The sequence below is a fragment of the Cygnus olor genome, chromosome 2 (genome assembly GCF_009769625.2).
Source record: "Cygnus olor isolate bCygOlo1 chromosome 2, bCygOlo1.pri.v2, whole genome shotgun sequence".
Classification (NCBI taxonomy): domain Eukaryota; kingdom Metazoa; phylum Chordata; class Aves; order Anseriformes; family Anatidae; genus Cygnus; species Cygnus olor.
In genome coordinates this window covers 19975358-19993243 of record NC_049170.1, presented here as the reverse complement: position 1 = coordinate 19993243, position 17886 = coordinate 19975358, and the positions used below count along the sequence as shown (strand labels likewise).

The 17886-nt window shown below is 48.4% G+C and overlaps 3 protein-coding genes across 3 annotated transcripts in view; 1 reads left to right on the top strand and 2 right to left on the bottom strand.

Annotated features, from left to right (window-relative positions):
* Positions 1-264: 264 nt before the first annotated feature.
* SKIDA1 (SKI/DACH domain containing 1) lies at positions 265-7682 on the bottom strand. Its single transcript, XM_040549824.1, has 3 exons — positions 7549-7682; positions 3670-6940; positions 265-3522 (listed from the first exon to the last, which is right to left on the bottom strand). The coding sequence occupies exons 2-3, from the start codon at positions 4422-4424 to the stop codon at positions 1785-1787; spliced, it is 2493 nt and encodes an 830-aa protein (XP_040405758.1). The 5' UTR covers positions 4425-6940; positions 7549-7682; the 3' UTR covers positions 265-1784.
* A 521-nt stretch (positions 7683-8203) lies between these two features.
* Positions 8204-14633, bottom strand: LOC121066598 (translation initiation factor IF-2-like). Its single transcript, XM_040550275.1, has 3 exons — positions 14594-14633; positions 11983-13229; positions 8204-8336 (listed from the first exon to the last, which is right to left on the bottom strand). Exons 1-2 carry the CDS (start codon positions 14631-14633, stop codon positions 12313-12315), a joined length of 957 nt encoding a protein of 318 aa, XP_040406209.1. The 3' UTR covers positions 8204-8336; positions 11983-12312.
* Positions 11198-17886, top strand: part of MLLT10 (MLLT10 histone lysine methyltransferase DOT1L cofactor) — a 129674-nt gene continuing 122985 nt past the window's right edge. The window contains exon 1 of the mRNA XM_040549817.1: positions 11198-11260. The gene's annotated coding sequence lies outside the window, so the exon portion shown is untranslated. The remainder of the gene's footprint in view (positions 11261-17886) is intronic.

Here is a 17886-nt window from a genome sequence, read left to right as displayed (position 1 = left end):
ATTGATCGATGAGTGGAATCCTTAAAATTTAATTTGGGGATGATCTAGTATAAATAAAATGCTAATCCAAAGAAAGAAACCAGCAATTATTCATCCTAAACTCTGCTGATTCAGCAACTCAATTAGAACTGCCTTTCTCAAGCTGCAAACTTTTCAGATTGTTTTCAGAGTTGCTGTGCCCGTCCTCCCCCCGAGACAGAGACCTTCCCCCGAGCAGCCCTGCCTCGACTCTCGGGCCTGCTGCCTTTTTTTTTTTTTGCCTTTTTTTTTTTTTTTTACCTTTCTTTCGGAGGGGCTGGGGGGGAGGGAGGGAAACAGTTAACCTCTCGAAGCGTATTTCCTCCAAATAAAACCAGTGAACTTACAAACGGAGAGGAAACCGTGGGTAACTCTGCAATAATTCAAAGTGTATGGAATCAGGAATTTTTAAACAGTGTTTTTAATTGAAAATAAAGCTAAAGCATGCTTTTCAACAGTGCAAATTTCCATAATTTTGATTTACTGCTTCCATCATCACAATATATTATACCAGCATGTCTCACCGAGGGCTAGACTCTAGAAGTCTGCCTGTTCGACTATTTCGATATTAAGTGCAAATATAGATAATTGCCTCTGATTGTCACGTGCAGTAGAAACGTTTCTGCTACATAGAGAGGATGGTATGGAAACAAAAAACAACAACAATCAAATCGCAAGAGATGAGGATAAAACCGGGCAGTGTGCTACGGTAGAAATGCCTGAGTTTTGGTGCCAGAGAGCTCTGAATAACATGGTATTCTCATTTTGGGTATTCTCGCCACTTATGGCCTCTCGTTTCACTTTCTGTGTTGTATTTACTGCTTTGCTATTTCCTCCAGCCAGCGTGAGGGGCTGGACCATAAATTGTACTGCTATCCGGGCAAATATTTTAGTTGCTTTGCAAGTTTGTAAGGGGCATGTTCAGACCACAACTTAAGTATGACATTAGTGGGTAACAGTAACCTTATTTAAGACCTCTGGGTGAAACAAAAAAGGCTTTCCAAATGCAAAGAGTGGCTGTACAAGTAAAAAGACACCCTTTACCAAAAATAGAATTCCACATTTATTTACTGGTTTCAGATGAGGCAGCTTTTCCCAGTCCTGGGGTCGCAGGCGGACCCCAGCCTTTGCAAACCGGAGAAAAACGAGTAAGTGCAACTGCTCTTAGAAAAAGACACCCCTACACCCGAAAACAAAGCTCCCGAAAAGTAGGCTGCTGCCACATTGAATTATAGTGAACCCTTACTGTGCAACCATGTAACTTAACAAACTTTAACTGAATTAACAGTTAGACTTCCATTTTCGAAATCTAGTGCATAAATTTAATGGCTCATTCTAATATTTATTATTCAACCTTTTGACATTTATTTGCAGCAGTTGAATTGAGGTACTGGTGCATTATTAGCATTTAAACAGTAAAGTGTTCCAGCTCTACCATAATAACTGAGTTTAACTTGAGTCTTTAGCCTGAAGTACTCTGTGGAATGTAACCAAAAAAAAAAAGGCAAAAAAAAAGCACCAACCAACCAAAAACAAAAACAAATGAAACAGTAAAAAAATAAAAAAATAAAAAGACCCAAAACAAAACAAAAACCACGGTTGTAACGGTAAAGAAAATAGTAATCCGGTTTCTGTCTTCACAATGTGATAAAACAGGATTCCAAAAGCGTGTATAGCATTAATGGGCTGGTACAAACCATCCTGCAGAGTTTAAAAACGTAAGAAAGTTAAAGGTGGTTCAAGAAAATATTTTCCAAACTATTTTATTAATTAAATTTCCTGAATTTGTGGCTAGGTGGAAGAGGTATTGCAGAACCGCCCAGCTGCCATTTCCATACAGGATGGGCCTTGTGAGGTGGTTGGGAATCCTTAGTGGTGTTTAAGGAATAAGCTGGCAACAAATCCCCATCATTGCCAATAATTAGTGATGGTGGACAGGGAAAATTTGCCATGAAATTAAATGGCCTTTTCACTGCTGATGCTACATTGCTGGCTACCCTTTTGCGTCTATTGTTAACTGTAAAATCATCCAGTGTTCCTTCATGTGTCTCAATTTTACCTGTAGGACGTGGGCTTCGAGCTGATTTCAAATTTGGTTTGACTGGAGGAGTCTGCAGTACAGGTCGCTTTCCCAAAACCAGTGTCCTGTAATTTTTTCTCACCCTCGCTCCAAATTTATACTCCCCATCCTCAGGTTTTGGAGTACCTAAAGTGCATGAGAGGACCTGACTCTGAGTCAGCGGGTTTAAGGAAGTGGTTTCTTTCTCAGTGCATGCAGAATCTTCCTTGGCTGTTAATAAAGCGTCCTGGTTATTACTCTCAGTCACACCGTAAAACTCATCCTTAGTATCATTGCACTCACACTTTAGCTTATGTGTTGTAAGGTCAGGCTCATACTCGTCGTTCGCACTGCTGTCCTCTATTTTGATTTTAATGCTGTGCAGGAATGGCAATGCCTTATTGCCTGTATCAGTGCACTGGAGCTCAGCTGCTGCTGCCCCTGGAGAAGCAGCATCCTCCTCAGGATCAGTTTGTAAAGAGGGCAAATCCGTGGCAAATTCAATACAATGAGGGATTTTGGAATCTTTCTCTGAATTTGCAGCCGCTGATGAAGAATCATTATTTAAGAACCTAGCAGCTATTGTATTGTTATCTGCACAGTGTGTAGTAGTTGCTTGAAGGCATTTCCTTGCCTCTCTGAGTATTCTTTGTTGTGGAAATGCATTGTTTGTCTTTGGGCTAGGTGAAGAGGCCCCCTTTGCAACACAGTTAATTGTTAGGTCAGTACTCTTGGCATTATTGGAAAATTCAGAGTGTGGGAATGTGAGCTCAGATACCCTATCAGCTCTTATCTCCGCGAAGCAGCTCCCCAGGCCGCCGGAGCAGCACAGCAGCGCCGGGCCGGCGGGAGCCCAGCCGGGGCGGCCCCACTCCTCCGGCGGCTCGGGCTCGGCTCCGCCGGGAGCGGCGCGGAGGGCGGGCGGCCCGCCGGGCTCCGCCGGGGCCGGGGCTGGGGCCGGGGCCGGGGCCGGGGCCGGGGCCGGGGCCGGGGGCCGGGGGGCGGCGGCGGCCAGATGGTACAAGAAGTTGGCGTGGACCACGCCGGGCGGGTTGCAGAAGCTGGTGCGCCTGAAGCGGATGCTCTGCACCGAGACCTGGCTGGAGACCGAGCTGGAGTCGGAGTCCGAGGTGCTGTCCTCCTCCTCCTCCTCCTCCTCCTCTTCCTCCTCCTCCTCCTCCTCCTCTTCCTCCTCCTCCTCCTCCTCCTCCTCCGAGCTGCCCTCGCTGGACTCCGAGCCGCCGCTGCCCTCCTCGTCCTCCTCCTCCTCCTCCTCGTCCTCCTCCTCCGAGCTGCCCTCGCTCGAGCTCGACAGGCTGGAGCCGCAGTCCGAGTCGTGGGCGGCGCGGCCGGAGCAGCAGCTGGACTCCGAGTCGCTGCTGCCGCTCTCGGCGAAGCCGGCGGCGGCCGGAGGCGGCGGCCCCGGCGGCCCCGGCGGCGGGGGCCCGAAGCCGGGCGGCAGCGGCAGCGGCAGCCGCGGGGCTCCGCGGGGCCGGCAGGGCCGCGGCGCCGCCAGGGGCCGCCGGGCGCCTCCGGGGGGGCCCAGCACGCCCGCGGCGGCGGCGGCGGCGGCGACGGCGGCGGCGACGGCGGCGGCGGCCGCCCCGTGGCGGTGGCGGCGGCGGCGGCGGCGGCAGCGGGCGGGCAGGGGCGGGGGCCCGGCGGCCGGGAGCCGCGGCCGAGCCGCGGAGGAGGCGGCGGCGGCGGCGGAGGGAGGGGGGCGGGCGCGGAGGGGCGCGCAGCCGCCCGCCGCCGGCGCCGTTTCATAGTGAGCGGGGGGTTTGCGAGGCGCCCGGGCGAGGTCTGGGTGGCTGTGGCCAGTGTATTTACTAAAAATGTGAGGTAGGTGAGAGGCCGGCAGCGAGGCGGCGGCCCCCGGCCGCAAGGCTTTCCTCCGGAGCGGCAGCAGGGGCCGGGGGGGGTCGCTGAGCCCCAGCCAAAGTTTGTTCTCCTTCCAGAAGCCGCAGAAGGGGTCGGCGGGAGCGGGCTCCGGCCGGAGGTCGCTGGAGGCCAGAGCCCGGCCGATTTTCCTCCGTTTCGTCTTGAGGACCCGCTCGGTTTTGCAGGATGTGTACAGGGCTTCCACGTCCTCTCTGGAGATCAGGGTGCATTTGGCGGCGTGGAAGGCGATGGAGTTGATGGCTTTGAGTTTCCTCAACTCCTCCAGGTCGCAGTGATGCTTTTTGACTTTTAAATGATCCATTCGCTTGTGCACGGTAGTTCTCGGGATGTTTTTGAGCAGGTCTGTAAAAACCTGGGAGAGTGCAAACATTTGCTTTCCTTTAATGATGAGGTAGCCGAGCCTCACGCCATCCACCTCTTCAAAACCCGACTTCAGGTCTCCCATTTCGTGAATTAAATTATTCCCAGCATTTGCAGAGAGAGAGAGAGAGGAAAAAAAAAAGTAGAAAAAAAAAAAAAAAAAAGAAAAAGCCACACACACACAATCCTCAGCCAGATGCTGTATTTGTCTCAAGGCATCCTGCTAATAAAATATAACAAAGGCTGTTATTCCTGGTGAATGAAGTGCCAAACTTTAGACGAAATTAAAAAAAGAAAAAAAAATAAATTAAAAAAAAAAAAGCCCGTGAGACTACAATCGGTGTATAATCTTAAAAATCAGGTTTGCCAAAGTGTTTCTCTAAGTTGCTGCTGAAGATCAGTACCTGTTCCCTTTCATTCCCTGCTTTTCCATTGGAAACTATGATAATGGAATGTGAAGGGAGGAAGAGAAAAGAAATGCAGCTGCTATTCCCGCCGCTGCTTTAGCTACAAATAAAATGACAGAGTGAAGTGAGCTCGTCCGGAGACACCTTCATCAATTAATTCCCCTAAAGCCAACGCTGATTGGACACTCCTGACAGGTGATGCAATAAAAATTGATATTCCACCCCTTCCCCCAAAAAATCTCCCACTAATTAGCATACCCTTATACTGCCACCTCCCCTCCCAAAGTAAATAATACAGTTAGTATATAAATCTTTCTATTAAACAATCTGAGCTCAAATACACTCAGACCTCTCAGACTTCCTCCTCGCTAGCTCCAGACGAAGGATTTGCACGCTTTTTCCCGTGTCGTTTCGTGTATTTTCAGGCTCTTTTGGCCGAACGGTGCTCTTTTGTGCACGCCGTGGTTTTAAAGGACATAAGTCTGGTCGTGGCGGTGGAAAATTCTTCGGTAACGTAACCGTTTTCAGCTGGTATTTTATTCTGCATTGTGCGGAAAAGCGAAGCTTAGCGAAAACGTGCAGAACAGCCTGGTATTTCCCTTCCTGGAGCTCCGAAGTTAAAGGCTCGGCTGTTAACGAGAGGGAATACTTACATTTTCGAGTTTCTCTTGATTTTCCTCTTCTGCTTAATTAGCTTTTTACAGCCGGGGACTAAGGTTATTTTGCTGCCTGGATATCGCGGGTCCCCGCACCGCGCCACTGTATCACTTTTAACCGAAATCCTGCCTGTAACGTTGCGGGAGGGGGGAGGAGGAGGACGTGGGCTCACGTCAGACCCATAACAAAGCATAGATAAGCCAGAAATGTATACACTTTTCACAATTAACCGCGCCGGATCACGAGCTGGAATGCCCTATAGTCCCCGAGCCCACGTCAGGATTCCTGCGTGCTGATTGCTTCCAGCAGAGAAAGGAGAATGCGAAATATCCAAGGTGCTTCCAAGAGGCTTTACGTAATGACAAAAAAGTGCTGGCACACACAATGTACGGCACTGCAACGGGCTAGGATGCTCCTGCTCTGCAGTTTGCATCTTCAGCTCGGGGTAGCCCTGCCGCAGCTTTTTGATGTTCCATTTACAGCAGCCCCCTAAAATCAATTCGGAGAAGCAGCACGAAGGTTTAACCTCTTCGTAGGAACGTGAAATTATTCGAGTGTCAGCCACGATGATTTCGAAGAATGTTGCGATAGCTGCGTGCCTCTTCCTTGTCACACTAAAATGATGCTCGCGGTTTGCACGTTAGGCGCTGCAAAATAAAAATAAAAATAAAAAACCACCAAGCTCTGCCGTGCATCCAGCGCTCAACTGGCTGCAAACACGAGCACTTTCATGTATCGCTGCACATCCAGAATTAGACATATCCGTGAGATTAATGAGACATCTCAGATTTCTGGGACTTGGCAAAAAAAAAAAAAAAAAAAAAAAAAAAAAAAAGAAGAGAGGGAAGGAGGAAAAAAAAAAAAGGCTTCAATTCCGAATGTCAATATCCACTCCGTGTATTGGCAACATGGTGCGGGGAGTTCGCGTTACCCCGTCAGGTAGAGCTAAAATAAAGAGCGCGATCGCCCTGCCAAAAAGGCAGCCTCGCATGCCAAGGCGAAATGCAGGCGAGCCCCCAGTTTCGCAGGAATTTTAGAGAGACCTGGGAATTTCGAGGAGTGCATCCGGAAATTGAGGAAGTCTATTGAAGGGAGCCTCTAACTCGGAGGGCAGAGATTTAGGAAAGTCAGCCCTGGACTACTGTTGCTCTCCGCGCAGACGTAAAAAATCGCCGCTGTTCAACTTAATCCATGTGTGCACGAAACCGCGGTGGCTACTTCTCCCCTCGGGAAGCTAAGGAGAGCCTTCCCGTCCGAGAAACCGGAGCTAGAGCGAATTACATTTCGTCCCTCGAATTAGCAAAGGCTTCACTGGGTGGATCTCGTGATATTTCAGCCTTTAAACGCGCCCGAGAGGCAGCGGGGGGAACAATGCCTCGTCGCAGCTAATGCCAGCCGCCGGGGCAGCCGGCGCTGCAGCTGGCTGGAGCAGCGTGCGCCTTTCGGGAGGGAGGCATCGAGCCGTGCTCGGGGGGCTGCGAGCGAAGTTGCGAGGGAAAACAGCTGCTCCCGTTAAAAAGGAGCCATCGTGGTCTTTCTAGAGCGAGAGACAATAAGGGTCGTTTCAAAATTCCTCCTGATGTACTTATACGCCGCCAACACCCCCCCCCCCACCCCCCCACACACACCACCCCCCTCCCCGCTGCTCTCCTCCCCCTGCTTTAAGGTTAAGGCTAGGGAGTCAACAGTGAGGGAGCAGTAAAGTCCGGGAAAGCTTTTCAGCAGACGTTAAAAAAAAAAAAAAAAAAAAAAAAAAAGGAAGAAAAATAGAAAAAAAGAAAAAAAAGAAAAACACAAAACACCCCCCTTAAAAAAATAAAATATAAAATAATAAAAAAAAGGAAAATAAAAGCCCCTCTGGGCTGCAAAGCCCTTCGTCTGCAGGCTTTCGGGGTGCTTTGGGCTCCCGTGCGGGGGCTCGCAGGCAGGGCCGCCCGCAGTCCCTGCAGCTGACAGCCTGGCAGCGGGATCCGGCAACTATTTCAAAAATGCCTCCTTTTTGTTCGCTTCATTCCGGCGCTATCCAACGCCTCGGAGCAGGAGCGGCTATTTGGCCGAGCTCTGCTCCCGGCTAGGCACAGCCCTGAGCCTCCGGGTCGAAGGGGAGAGGGGCGGCAGGCGGTGTGAGCCGCCCCCCGTACTTACACGCGCCCGCACACCCTCTGAGCCGCATCCCTCTCCCCGGCTCCCCCGGAGCCCTCTGTTTCTCTACTTCTCCAGCGGGTTTTTGTGTGCGAGGCGAACCAGGCGGCTCTCCCCGGGCCAGCAGCACACGTTGTGCATCCGGGGTCGTCTTGGAGCCCGCCGGGGGAGAGCCTGATAAAGGGCCGCCGGGGGCCCCTTGCACACGCACACGCACACGCGAGGCAGGGCACTTTGGGATGGATTTGCACGCACGCAGGGGACGGCGATCGATAGCGAGCCACGTTTACGGCCGGGGTCGCGAACGCGAAAGGCGGCCGAAAGGATTAAAATTAAAACAGAACAAAAAAAATCGAGGTGTCTGGTAGCAATTAGGTGCAAAGTTAGGCACTAATTTACTCGCTCGCAGCCTGCGTGGACGTCTGCGCGGCGGTGTGCTGTGCATGTGTGCGCGCAGCCGGCCGGACGCGTGGCCCTCTCTGGAAAACGAGGGAGTTTCTTTGTTAATTCCGTGGCCGGTGTCCCCCTCAGTCGCGATCAAAGATGAACATGATTAAAGGCACGGAGGTTTGGCTCGCCTTTCTGCAGATAAGGAGGCCCGGAGATGCCCGCTTTTGCCAAATCCACATGCGTGCAACTCCGCGGAGTTGTGAGCCCAGGGCACACACACACCCACCCCGAGACTATCAATCAAACGTGCTCCTTTTCACGTTGAGTAGCGTGCAATCTGCAATCTCCACTCTATAGGCAGTAGCGTTTCAGTCTTGAAGCTGTCTGGCCGAAGGATAAACCTCATTAGGAAAGAAAGAGAAAAAATAATATTCATAATCCCTCGCTGTAGACCTATTCCCATTTATTGGGAATCGTATACTTTCATTTTTGTAAACTTGTGTTAAAATATACGTGCTCGCGGGGAAGCGCTTAACCACATTGTTCCAGAAAGAAAATGCACGTAGCGTTTGAAATACTCTTTTTACGCGATGTTTTGATTTATTTTCATAGGATGATTATGTTTAAATACCAGCGCAATTCAGCCTGACCTCTTCCTTCTGCAATGAAGTAATGCACACACCATTTACAGTCTTTTAAACGTGGAGTTGGGAAATGCAACAGCGATGTCCACCAGCAGTTGTACTAATGGGGAGAAATCTTTTGAAAATCTTCAGGAAAACCTAAAGAGGTCACGTGCATTTTCACACTAGGATTGCCACATTATTAGAGTCTTATTATTATTTATTATTATTTGTTAAGTGCTGGGCCATGTCTCCAGGTATTGACAAGCATTAAATAAACCTTTTGCTTTCACGGATCTGAGCAGAAATATATATTGCAAATGAGAACTTCTTTTCTAGCCCTATACCCTGCTTTTAGATATCGCTGTGCATATTTTGCTCAGGGAGGACACAGAAAGCAGCTAGAGGCTATCACAAAGAGTCCAGTAACGTAAATATAATAGGGTCAAAGAACAGTATAATGGGATCCTTCTGCTATTTTAAAGTCAGCCAAATGTGACTGTAGTACGTAAAATTTGCCGTAAATTCTGGTGTGACAACAAATGAGAACGTATAACTAAATCTCCTAAATATGTAGGACAAAGAAATGCCAACCATCAGCCCGAACAAAAAATCATAATCTGGCCAACACCGCTATGCCTAGGAGTTTCAGTGGGTATTTTCTTTTTCTTTTTTTTTTTTCATTTTTTTTTCTAAACAAAGCAGCAATGTCGAATTCTGCCGAGTGCTTTTTAAGTTGTAATTTATCCGTGGGGGCTGGGGCGTCCCTTGCGCCTTCGAATTTTGTGCAATTTTTAATGGTCGCGGGCTAAGGCTATTTCTTGAGCTTGCTGCTCCCGGTAGTTTTAAAATACTTTTTAGCAGGAGTTTCTGGACACATACTACATGCCATGTTGTTTACTGACCCATAATCAAAATGCAGTGACCTTCTACCCTTTTTTTGCCCCTTGACCCATGCTGAATTCAATGCAGCCTTTATAAATTTGCAAATCCTTGGACGTAAAGGGGATTTGGTGAGGCTTTGTTCTGAAAGGCTCCTAAAAGTTTGCATTTTTAATTAGACAAAGGTAAAGCAACAAACATTGGGAAATAAGATCCTCTCCTGCACATAGGTGATGGCTCGTAATTTCTCCGCCAGGGAGCTACATCCTAAAAAACATACCCTGCGAAGCGACAAGGGGTTGCGAGCAGAGGAGATCAGGAGGTTATGAATTGCACCAAATTAGCAATGTGGTACAAATCACTTCCATGACGTAAGGGCCGGCCAGGCCGCAGTCTTCCGGCGCTCCTCATCTCCAAGGACTGCGCGGATCCCGGTGACCCGGGGAGAGGCAGCGATTTGAGCTGGAGCTACAGGCGCATTCCCTTATCTCCTCCGCTATCAGTCAGCTTAAAGGACACCGTAATTATGATGGTGATAAAACAATGCCCGCTTATGTGTGCTGAATAAATAAAGGATGTTTACAGCCCTAGAATGTTTCAATTCCAATTAAACGCTATCAAAGAGAAGCCCCTCTCCCCCTTCTCCCCCCTCTCTCCCCCCCCACGAGTCCCTATTTACCTTGGGGGCTGTAACGTGGCCCTGTGAAAGGAACCGGCCTTCCACTTTGCCTGGGGAGGGGGCAGGGGAGACACCAGGGGCCCGGGGGGCTCGTTTTCCAGCTGGGAAGGGGGTGTTGGGGAGGGGGGTCCCGGCCCCAGGCTGGGGTCTCCCGGCGCCTTTGGGTGCTGGGGGCCCCGGGGAGCGGGGTCGCGCCCCCCTGTGTGTGTGTGAGCCTTGGAGACGGGAGGCTGGAAATCCATCCCATTCACTGAGACACCGGGATCATTGCAAATATTCATTGTATCAGCAAATCTCATCATAATCAGATTAAAGCAAGGGTTGGTTGGGGGGGGGGGGGGGATGTGGGGGGGAATTGCCCGTGCGGCTGGGTGCTAAACACCGATTGGGCTACAAAGGAATCAGAAAACGGGATCCTCTCGGATCTGGTCGCAAGGGTGAAAAAATGGAAGAAAAAAAAAAAAAAGGAAAAAAATCCCAGTTATTTTTTGCAAGAAAGGAGACACTGAGATTCTGCATCCACCCCCCGGGTAGTGCATTCCTCTCGGAGGTTGTTCCCCCTTAACCTTCACGGTTAGCATTTCGATGTGATGCTCCTGTTTGTTTGGTTGTTTGGTTGTTCCAAACTCCAGCCAGGAGCCCTTCCCACTGAGGAATACACCGAGGTGCATTTTTACATTGCGCCGATTTGCTCTTTGCTTGCCTCGTCCGAGGGCAGAGCTCCTCTACATTTTAGCTTTAAAACGCCTATTTCATGCGGCTGTCTGGGGTAGAAATGTTTACGTTTGGGATCAGAACCCAGCGCCTGCTCAGGTCCCTCTGCCCTGGGCAAGCCCAGGCCCCCGGTGCCCTCAGCTCCCCCGGCAGGATCAGGATGGCCTCGGAGGGTCCCAAACGTGGCCGTTCACCAAGGCGGGGGGCTACAGCCTGCAACAACGTGCTCGGCAACTTAATCTCACGCTAAAAAAAAAAAAAAAAAAAAAAAAAAGAGAGAGAGAGAGAGAGAGAGAGAGAGAGCAGGGAGCGAAAAAAGAGCGGAACACAAAACTCTCCCGACGGCTGCGGTTCACTTCCGAGGTGGACCGGGCATTTTAAAGCCGACGGGAAGGCGTGCGTGTGGGGGCAGCGAGGAGGCACGGAGGTAAGCTGCTCGGCCTCGCCTCGCCGGCCCCGGCACACAATGCGGGAACAAAGGCGGCCGGCCCCGGGCCCGGGCCCTCCTCCCTCCCCCCGGGCCCGGCGGAACTTCGCCTCGGGGCTGCGGGGGGACGAGGAGAGGGCGCGGGCAGCGGGCCGGGCCGCGGCGCCGCGGACGGGGCCCGGGTGGGTGCTTTGGGGTGCGTTTTTTTGGGTGTTTTTGAGGTGTTTTGGGGTGTTTTGGACGTGTTTTGAGGTGTTTTTCCGCCGCCCCACGCTCCCCGCGTGCCGGGAGGGGGAGGCCGGGACCGCGTGGAAACGGGCCATTATTGGCAAACGCAATAAATCGCAGCAAGGAGCGGGTGGGGGCGGGGAGGCGCGCACACCAGCGCGGCCCGGCGGCACCGCCACAAAGGGCGGCCGGGCAGAGCCGTGCCGAACCGTGCCCGGTCCCCTCCACCCCACCCCCCACCCCCCCACACACAGAGGCGGCCGGTGCGGGGCCGGGGACCGAGCCGCGGCCCCATTTCTCCTCCGGGGCAGCCCCGGCGAGCCCCAGCGTCCCAAGGCCGATCCCCCGGCCGAGCCCCAGCGTCCCGGTCCCGTCCCCGGGTGCCGCCCGCCGCCGGGTGCCGCCCGCCCCGCGGAGGCGCCGCCCGCCCTTGGCGCGGAGCCCGGCGGGCGCTGACCCCTCACCCCTCCCCCTCCCCCCGGCCGCTCTCCTACCCACAATTCCCCGCGCCGGCCGCGCTCGTGCCGCGCTCGAGCCTCCGGTGCCCGCCCCCTCCTTCCTCCCCCCTCCCGGTTCTCCTCAGCCCCTCAGCGCCCGCCCGGGAGCCGCGGCGCTAACGGGCGGCGGGGGCGGACGCGCCTCGGGCCCCGGAGGGGTGTGTGGGGACCCTGGCTGAGGAGGCCCCTCGGAGGGAAAGGGGGGTGTGTGTGTGGGGGAGTCTCCGCCTGTTGAATATTGCGGGCGATCTCCCGTTATAAAGCACCTCGTCAGCGGCTTTCAGGAAATCAGACGTGACGTTAATCAAATCACGCGAATGTAAACATTTATAAGTTAAATCCTAATATTATGCAATTATTTAAATCGAGCCGCCGCGGCGGTGCGTGTGTGTGTTTTTTTTCCCTCTCTCCTTTCCCGTGGCTCCCCCCCCCCGAGCCTTCCTGAGGCGGCCCCCCCCTCGGGGAGGAGGCTGCGAGTGAGGGGGAAGGAAATGGCGGCGGGGGGACCCCCCCCCCCCCCGAGGGGAACGGCCCCGGCGCTTCCTCTCCCCTCTCCCGGCCCGAGGGCGAGGGGCCGCGGGGGTCAGGGAGGAGAACAATGCTGCGCGGCCTTTTGTGTGCAGCACCGTCCCCTGAAGGGAAGAGGCGAGCACTGCAGCGCCCAGGTGCGGCGTCTGTAGTGCTTCCTCCTCTCCTGCTGGTAGTGCTCACGGCATGCGGGCGGCAGGCGGCCGGGGCCCGGGCCGGCCGGCAGCGGGAGGTCAGGGCGGCGAGCGGGGGGCCCGGGGGCTGCCCCGGAGCCCGGGATAGGCTCGGCGGAGCAGCTGGCCGCGGGCCAGCCCGGTCCCCCCCCCCCCCCCACTCCCGCGGCACAGCGCGCTGGGCGCTGCGGGCGGGAGAGTGTGGAGGGTGAGTAAAGCCGTGAGGGGAGCAGAGGGTGAAGCTGGGGGGAGATGGAAAGGCTGAGCCCGGGGCTCCGGGGGAAGCGGGCGGGGAGGTGCTCCCAGCCCCTTGCTCCGAGCCCCCTGCTCCGAGCGCTGCCCCATTGTTCGCAGGCCGCTGCCTGCTGGAAGGAGAGGGGAGCTCCCTGCGCACTGCCTCCGCTCGCAGCCGCTCCGGCCCCGGGCGGGTCCCGACGCCAGCCGGTGTTGCTCTCTGACGCAGCAACTCGGGGGGTTTCCAGCGAGAAATGGGGTAAATGAGGAGCTGAGGGCTGCGGAGGCGCTGGGGGAGCTCCTGCGAGGCTGGGACTCACGTGTTACGGCAGAGGGGAAAAGGCCCGCTGCTGCCCCGGAGCCGGGCGTGAAGGAACATCTGCTCCTGGGTGGATTTTAGAGAGCAGGACTCCTCGCAGGAATGGAGAGAAACAGCCCCGAGCCGCAGGATTTGGAGTAATAAATGTAGCCAAAGAGAAATTTGGAAGGAACTCGTCTTAATGGTCTGTTTATAAAAATGAAGATTAATCTTATCCTGTTTCGTTTAAACACCGTGAAGTCTGGATTTTTTTTCCAAGCGATCGTTGTATGTCGGTTTTAAAAAATTGTTTTATAGGAAAAGTGTTTGTGTCTTTTTTTTTTTTTCTAAAAAATAACTACAAATCAAATTGTTTCGGTGCGCCACTCAGACCTGCAGTTTCTCCTATATTTACGTAGAGAAGAACCGACTAACTCAATTTTCAAGAAAATTTCCAACAAGTGCCCTTGATCTTCTAAGGCACAAAAATGTGTCTGCACGTTGTTTCTTGAAGCTTAAATTAAAACGGATAGGGGCTCGTGTTTGATGAGGAAAGGATTTCTAGAGAACTTCTTTTCTTTTTTTTATTTAAAAAAAAAGAAAATCCTTTCCAGGAGAACCGTGATTATTTTTAGCAAGTTATTTCAGAGTTTGTGAGAATTGATTTGAAAAGATTAGAATTGATGTCTAGCTATTTTTTTCTAAACGTATCACCAAAAAAAAACCATTTTACCTATTCTGGGAGTAACAAGTAAAAGAAGTTAACGGATGATGTTTACAGATAGCACCTAGCTGAAAATAATTCTGAAGTGACTTTCCCCCCACGCACACACTTGGGAAGTTGCATGCTTGCAGTCATTGTTTAAGATAATACAGTTTGGGACTTCTCTTTTACTCTGTAAACTTGCAGTCTTTTGTGGGATTCCTCCAAATAAAAACCCGATTCAGTTCAGATGGTAAAAAGCATCTATGTTACTCGAAAGCTGAAGATACAAGAAATAGTTAATAGGAAAGCACCGCTCTGGTAATATCTCGAGGCATTAACTTTAAAATCGAGGGGAAAAAAAAGATTTTTTGTTTTGCTTCTCCTACTTGAGTATTCTGGAGATGCATTTACTCTTACTTGCTGCCTGTTAATTTTCAAAAAGTAATTGCAAATTTAGAAAGCGTCCTTCAAAAAGACATTTAATGCTGTTGTATTTCCTGAAACGATATATTACTATTGGAAAACTATTTTATTGAAAAGGAAGATTAAAAAAATAGGGAGAGACCGTTTGTTGCCGTTCTTCATTGCTGTTTATGTTGTTTTTGTGTGGGGTGCGTTGACGTGTTTCATATATTATATATTTTTTTCACAAAGGAGCATTGTTGTTACTTTTAATTGGGAAGTACCACGATATAAAAAATACCCACATTCCCGACTCTGAACTACTGTAGTAAGATTGACAAAAAGTGATCCGAGGCTTGCGCGCTTAATTCGCCAGGAATGTTAAGCTTCCCAGATAACACCCTATGTGGTCAAGTTAGACTTTCGCTCTTCGACAGTTTTTAATGGTCAAAATCGTGGAAGAAACGTATGTATGTATATATGTGGGGAATTGAAATTAGATGGTAACTAGCAGTGGGAACAGAGCTCACTGATCGAAAGACTTTTTTTTTTTATTGCATTTGGCAACCTCTTTCTTTCAGAGACACAATACAATTAATTAACATATTCTGGGGCGTGTTTTTGAGATTGGGAAGTGGTGGCCCCTTGTTGAGAAGAAAACACTTTAAATAAAAAAGTAACATTGTTGTGTCCAAATGGTACTGGGAAAAGCAGAGTAGGATTGCTTATACAGCCCACGGATGCGGTTGATTTACTCCAATTTGCTTTAGCATATAACAAACCAGCTTTTCCTTTCCCACGCCTATATTAGATATATGTATTTTGTTTATACAAATCCATCTGAAATAGGTCTGTATTTAAGGTATTTGATGGGAAATTCAGCATGTCGTTTCTCGTATTTATTGTGTAGTACAGATACGATTCCTAAATTGAAATCAAATAAATGTGACCTGTGACACGATACAGTATCACACTGCTGATCATAACACAACAAACACGAAAAAAGGCTATTAATTTATATGGAATGTTAATTTAGCAAATCCTGCATGGAGGTATGCCTAGATGAGAAAAGTAATCTGAGGCTTGGTTTTGGTATGATGAGACGTAAATGTATTTAATAAAAATCCAATGAATTAATACATACCTCATAAAATCCAAACTTTGAAATGAATTATTCTTTAAAGAAAACTTCTATGTTATGTTTAAGGCAGATATAATCTAAATTCCAGAGTTTACTAACCCAGCTTTTCAGGGCTTAATAAAACATTAATATTCAATATGGTTTGCTAGAAGTTTATTTCAGGTTCTTTTGTATCGTACTGTAATTATCATTACTTTGACATGACTCACATAAAAATGTGGTTAACATTTAAATGCCTTTTTAATGTAGAGAATTATAAATTAACTGTCACATTTAAATCTTTTAACTTCTATCACTTAGGGAATGTTAAGTCTTTTAAAAGGAAATAATCACTGTGCTTAAAGATATCCTGTGCTAGGATCCCTTATTTAGAATTTTGGTTTGAGATTGTTCATTCAAAGAAAATCCCTTAGTTTGTGTTTACTGTAAACCTCAGTCTGAAATTAACATTTAAATGCCAACATTAGTAACAGAAGCAGTACTTGAAAACCACCAATTTTATCCATTGCTGCTAGTTAAGTGGAATTTACCAAAGTCTCCAAAGGTGATAATACAATTAAAAACAAGAAAATGAATACAATAGTTGGTGAAATTACTTCCCCCTTTCTTTGCACTCTAAGGAATTACAAAATTTGTAATTATGTTCACACAAAAGAAAAGAGCACAACATATGAAGAGGCATGGTGTCCAGGAGATGCACTGACGTGACCTTTGATGCTACTACCTGTACTTGCATAGCGTGTAAATATACAACACGTAAACTCCCAGTGAAGAAGTGACTGCACCTTAAATGTTAAAAACATTTTAATTATTCAGTAAATTGCACTTGGATAAGTATTAAATACAGATTTGGCTGTTATGTTAGAGAATAGAAGGGAAAAGAAAACTTTACTTAGTATAATTTGAGAGTAAGCATGTAAAGATGCATTAACATTTTTAATATGGGTTCTGCAGGCATGCTATATCCTTCAAAATTGAACATGGATAGAAATAATTTGTTGGATCCAAGGCGGACTGTCATTTAAAACACACTACGTGCAAAGGTCAACACACAAGAGTCGCATTCTATTTTGTGTAAAGTGACCATTTTGCTACTGCCTTCCCGGGAATGAAGCAAATGCCCACGATTAGAATGTATTTCAGTGAAGACTGTTAATGATTTAAACCCACAGAAACAAAAGGCAGACAAACATCAATCTATTTTAAATAGATAAACAGGAGATATATTATTCTACATATTGAGAATTGCTCGGTTACTGCAATTTGCCCGGCCTCAGCTGCATGTTTAGCTGTGCAGCATGTATCCTTTTGCTCATAGGTAAAGATGAAAGCTTTCTCAACAAAGACCCAAACTGAAAAAGAAGTAAAAATTGCTGTGAGAAAATTGCTTTAAGGAACTTGCTGTAAAGAAGCGAGTTTTCCCACTCTACAATTCCAACTCCAATGTCAGTTCATGTTTTCTAATATAGTATGCATTCAATGTAAAATCTATGCGTTGTTGTTGTTGTTGTTGTTATTCCTGGAAGACTCCTCTGATGATTATATCCAACTGATAATGTGGTTTTGTAAATGAAAGACTTTTTCTTGTTCGGTGCTTTGTTTTATTCACCAAACTTATGGTGATTTTGCACATTATAGGAAAAAAAATAGTGGAATTTAAAGCAAGTATTCCAACCTTAGCATTATTGTTGGAACTGATCAGTTGGTAGTAAAAATTTAAGGTGAATACCTCTTTATTTTTGCTAATGAAGCTAAAGTGCTATGCGGTAAAGTATGTTAATATTTTCTTCAGGAATCCCTTAAACTCTTTAAAACTATTTGCATTTGGACAGTGTAATTTTCACTCCCTCATGCATTCATTCTGTTTGAAAAAGTATCTAAAAAAATATGAATACATATAATCTTGTTGCATGATTTTTATAATCAAACTTGTTTTGCTCTTAGGTTTTGTAGATTTCTTTTAAGACAATTGGATTTTCTCCTTGCATTTAGATTAACAATGAAATTATTCATTCTTACTCACTGAATTATATTCCTCTCTAATTATTTTAATCTCTTATATATCACTATAAGAAGGACAGGCTTCTTTTTTTCAAAAAGAAAATTGGCCTTCTGTGTCATGTCAATGCTTATTAAATACTACAATCATAAGAACATATATGCTACAAGATTTTATGTTCTGATTCCATAGCTGTTACAGGCTTAGCGTTTGCAGTATTTATTTAGTGGTAATGCATTTCTTTTCCTATTTTGCATTTCAAAGGTCTCCTCTAAATGATTGTTTTACAGAACTATCAAGAGGTTATCTAAATTTTTCCATCAAATATTACACAGTACCATAAGGTGGTAGTCATGGAGTTTCTTTCAGTCCATGTACATTCTTTGTATTGAAATAATTAAACAGAAATCCATAAAAAAA

Coding starts and splice junctions, on each gene's coding strand:
- SKIDA1 (XM_040549824.1), bottom strand. CDS start 4,424: ATGGGAGACCTGAAGTCGGGTTTTGAAGAGGTGGATGGCGTGAGGCTC. Junction 3,523..3,669: donor CGCCACGGGGCGGCCGCCGC/CGCCGTCGCCGC, acceptor GCCCGGCTTCGG/GCCCCCGCCGCCGGGGCCGC.
- LOC121066598 (XM_040550275.1), bottom strand. CDS start 14,633: ATGTGGGTATTTTTTATATCGTGGTACTTCCCAATTAAAA. Junction 13,230..14,593: donor GTGGTACTTCCCAATTAAAA/GTAACAACAATG, acceptor CGTGAGTCCCAG/CCTCGCAGGAGCTCCCCCAG.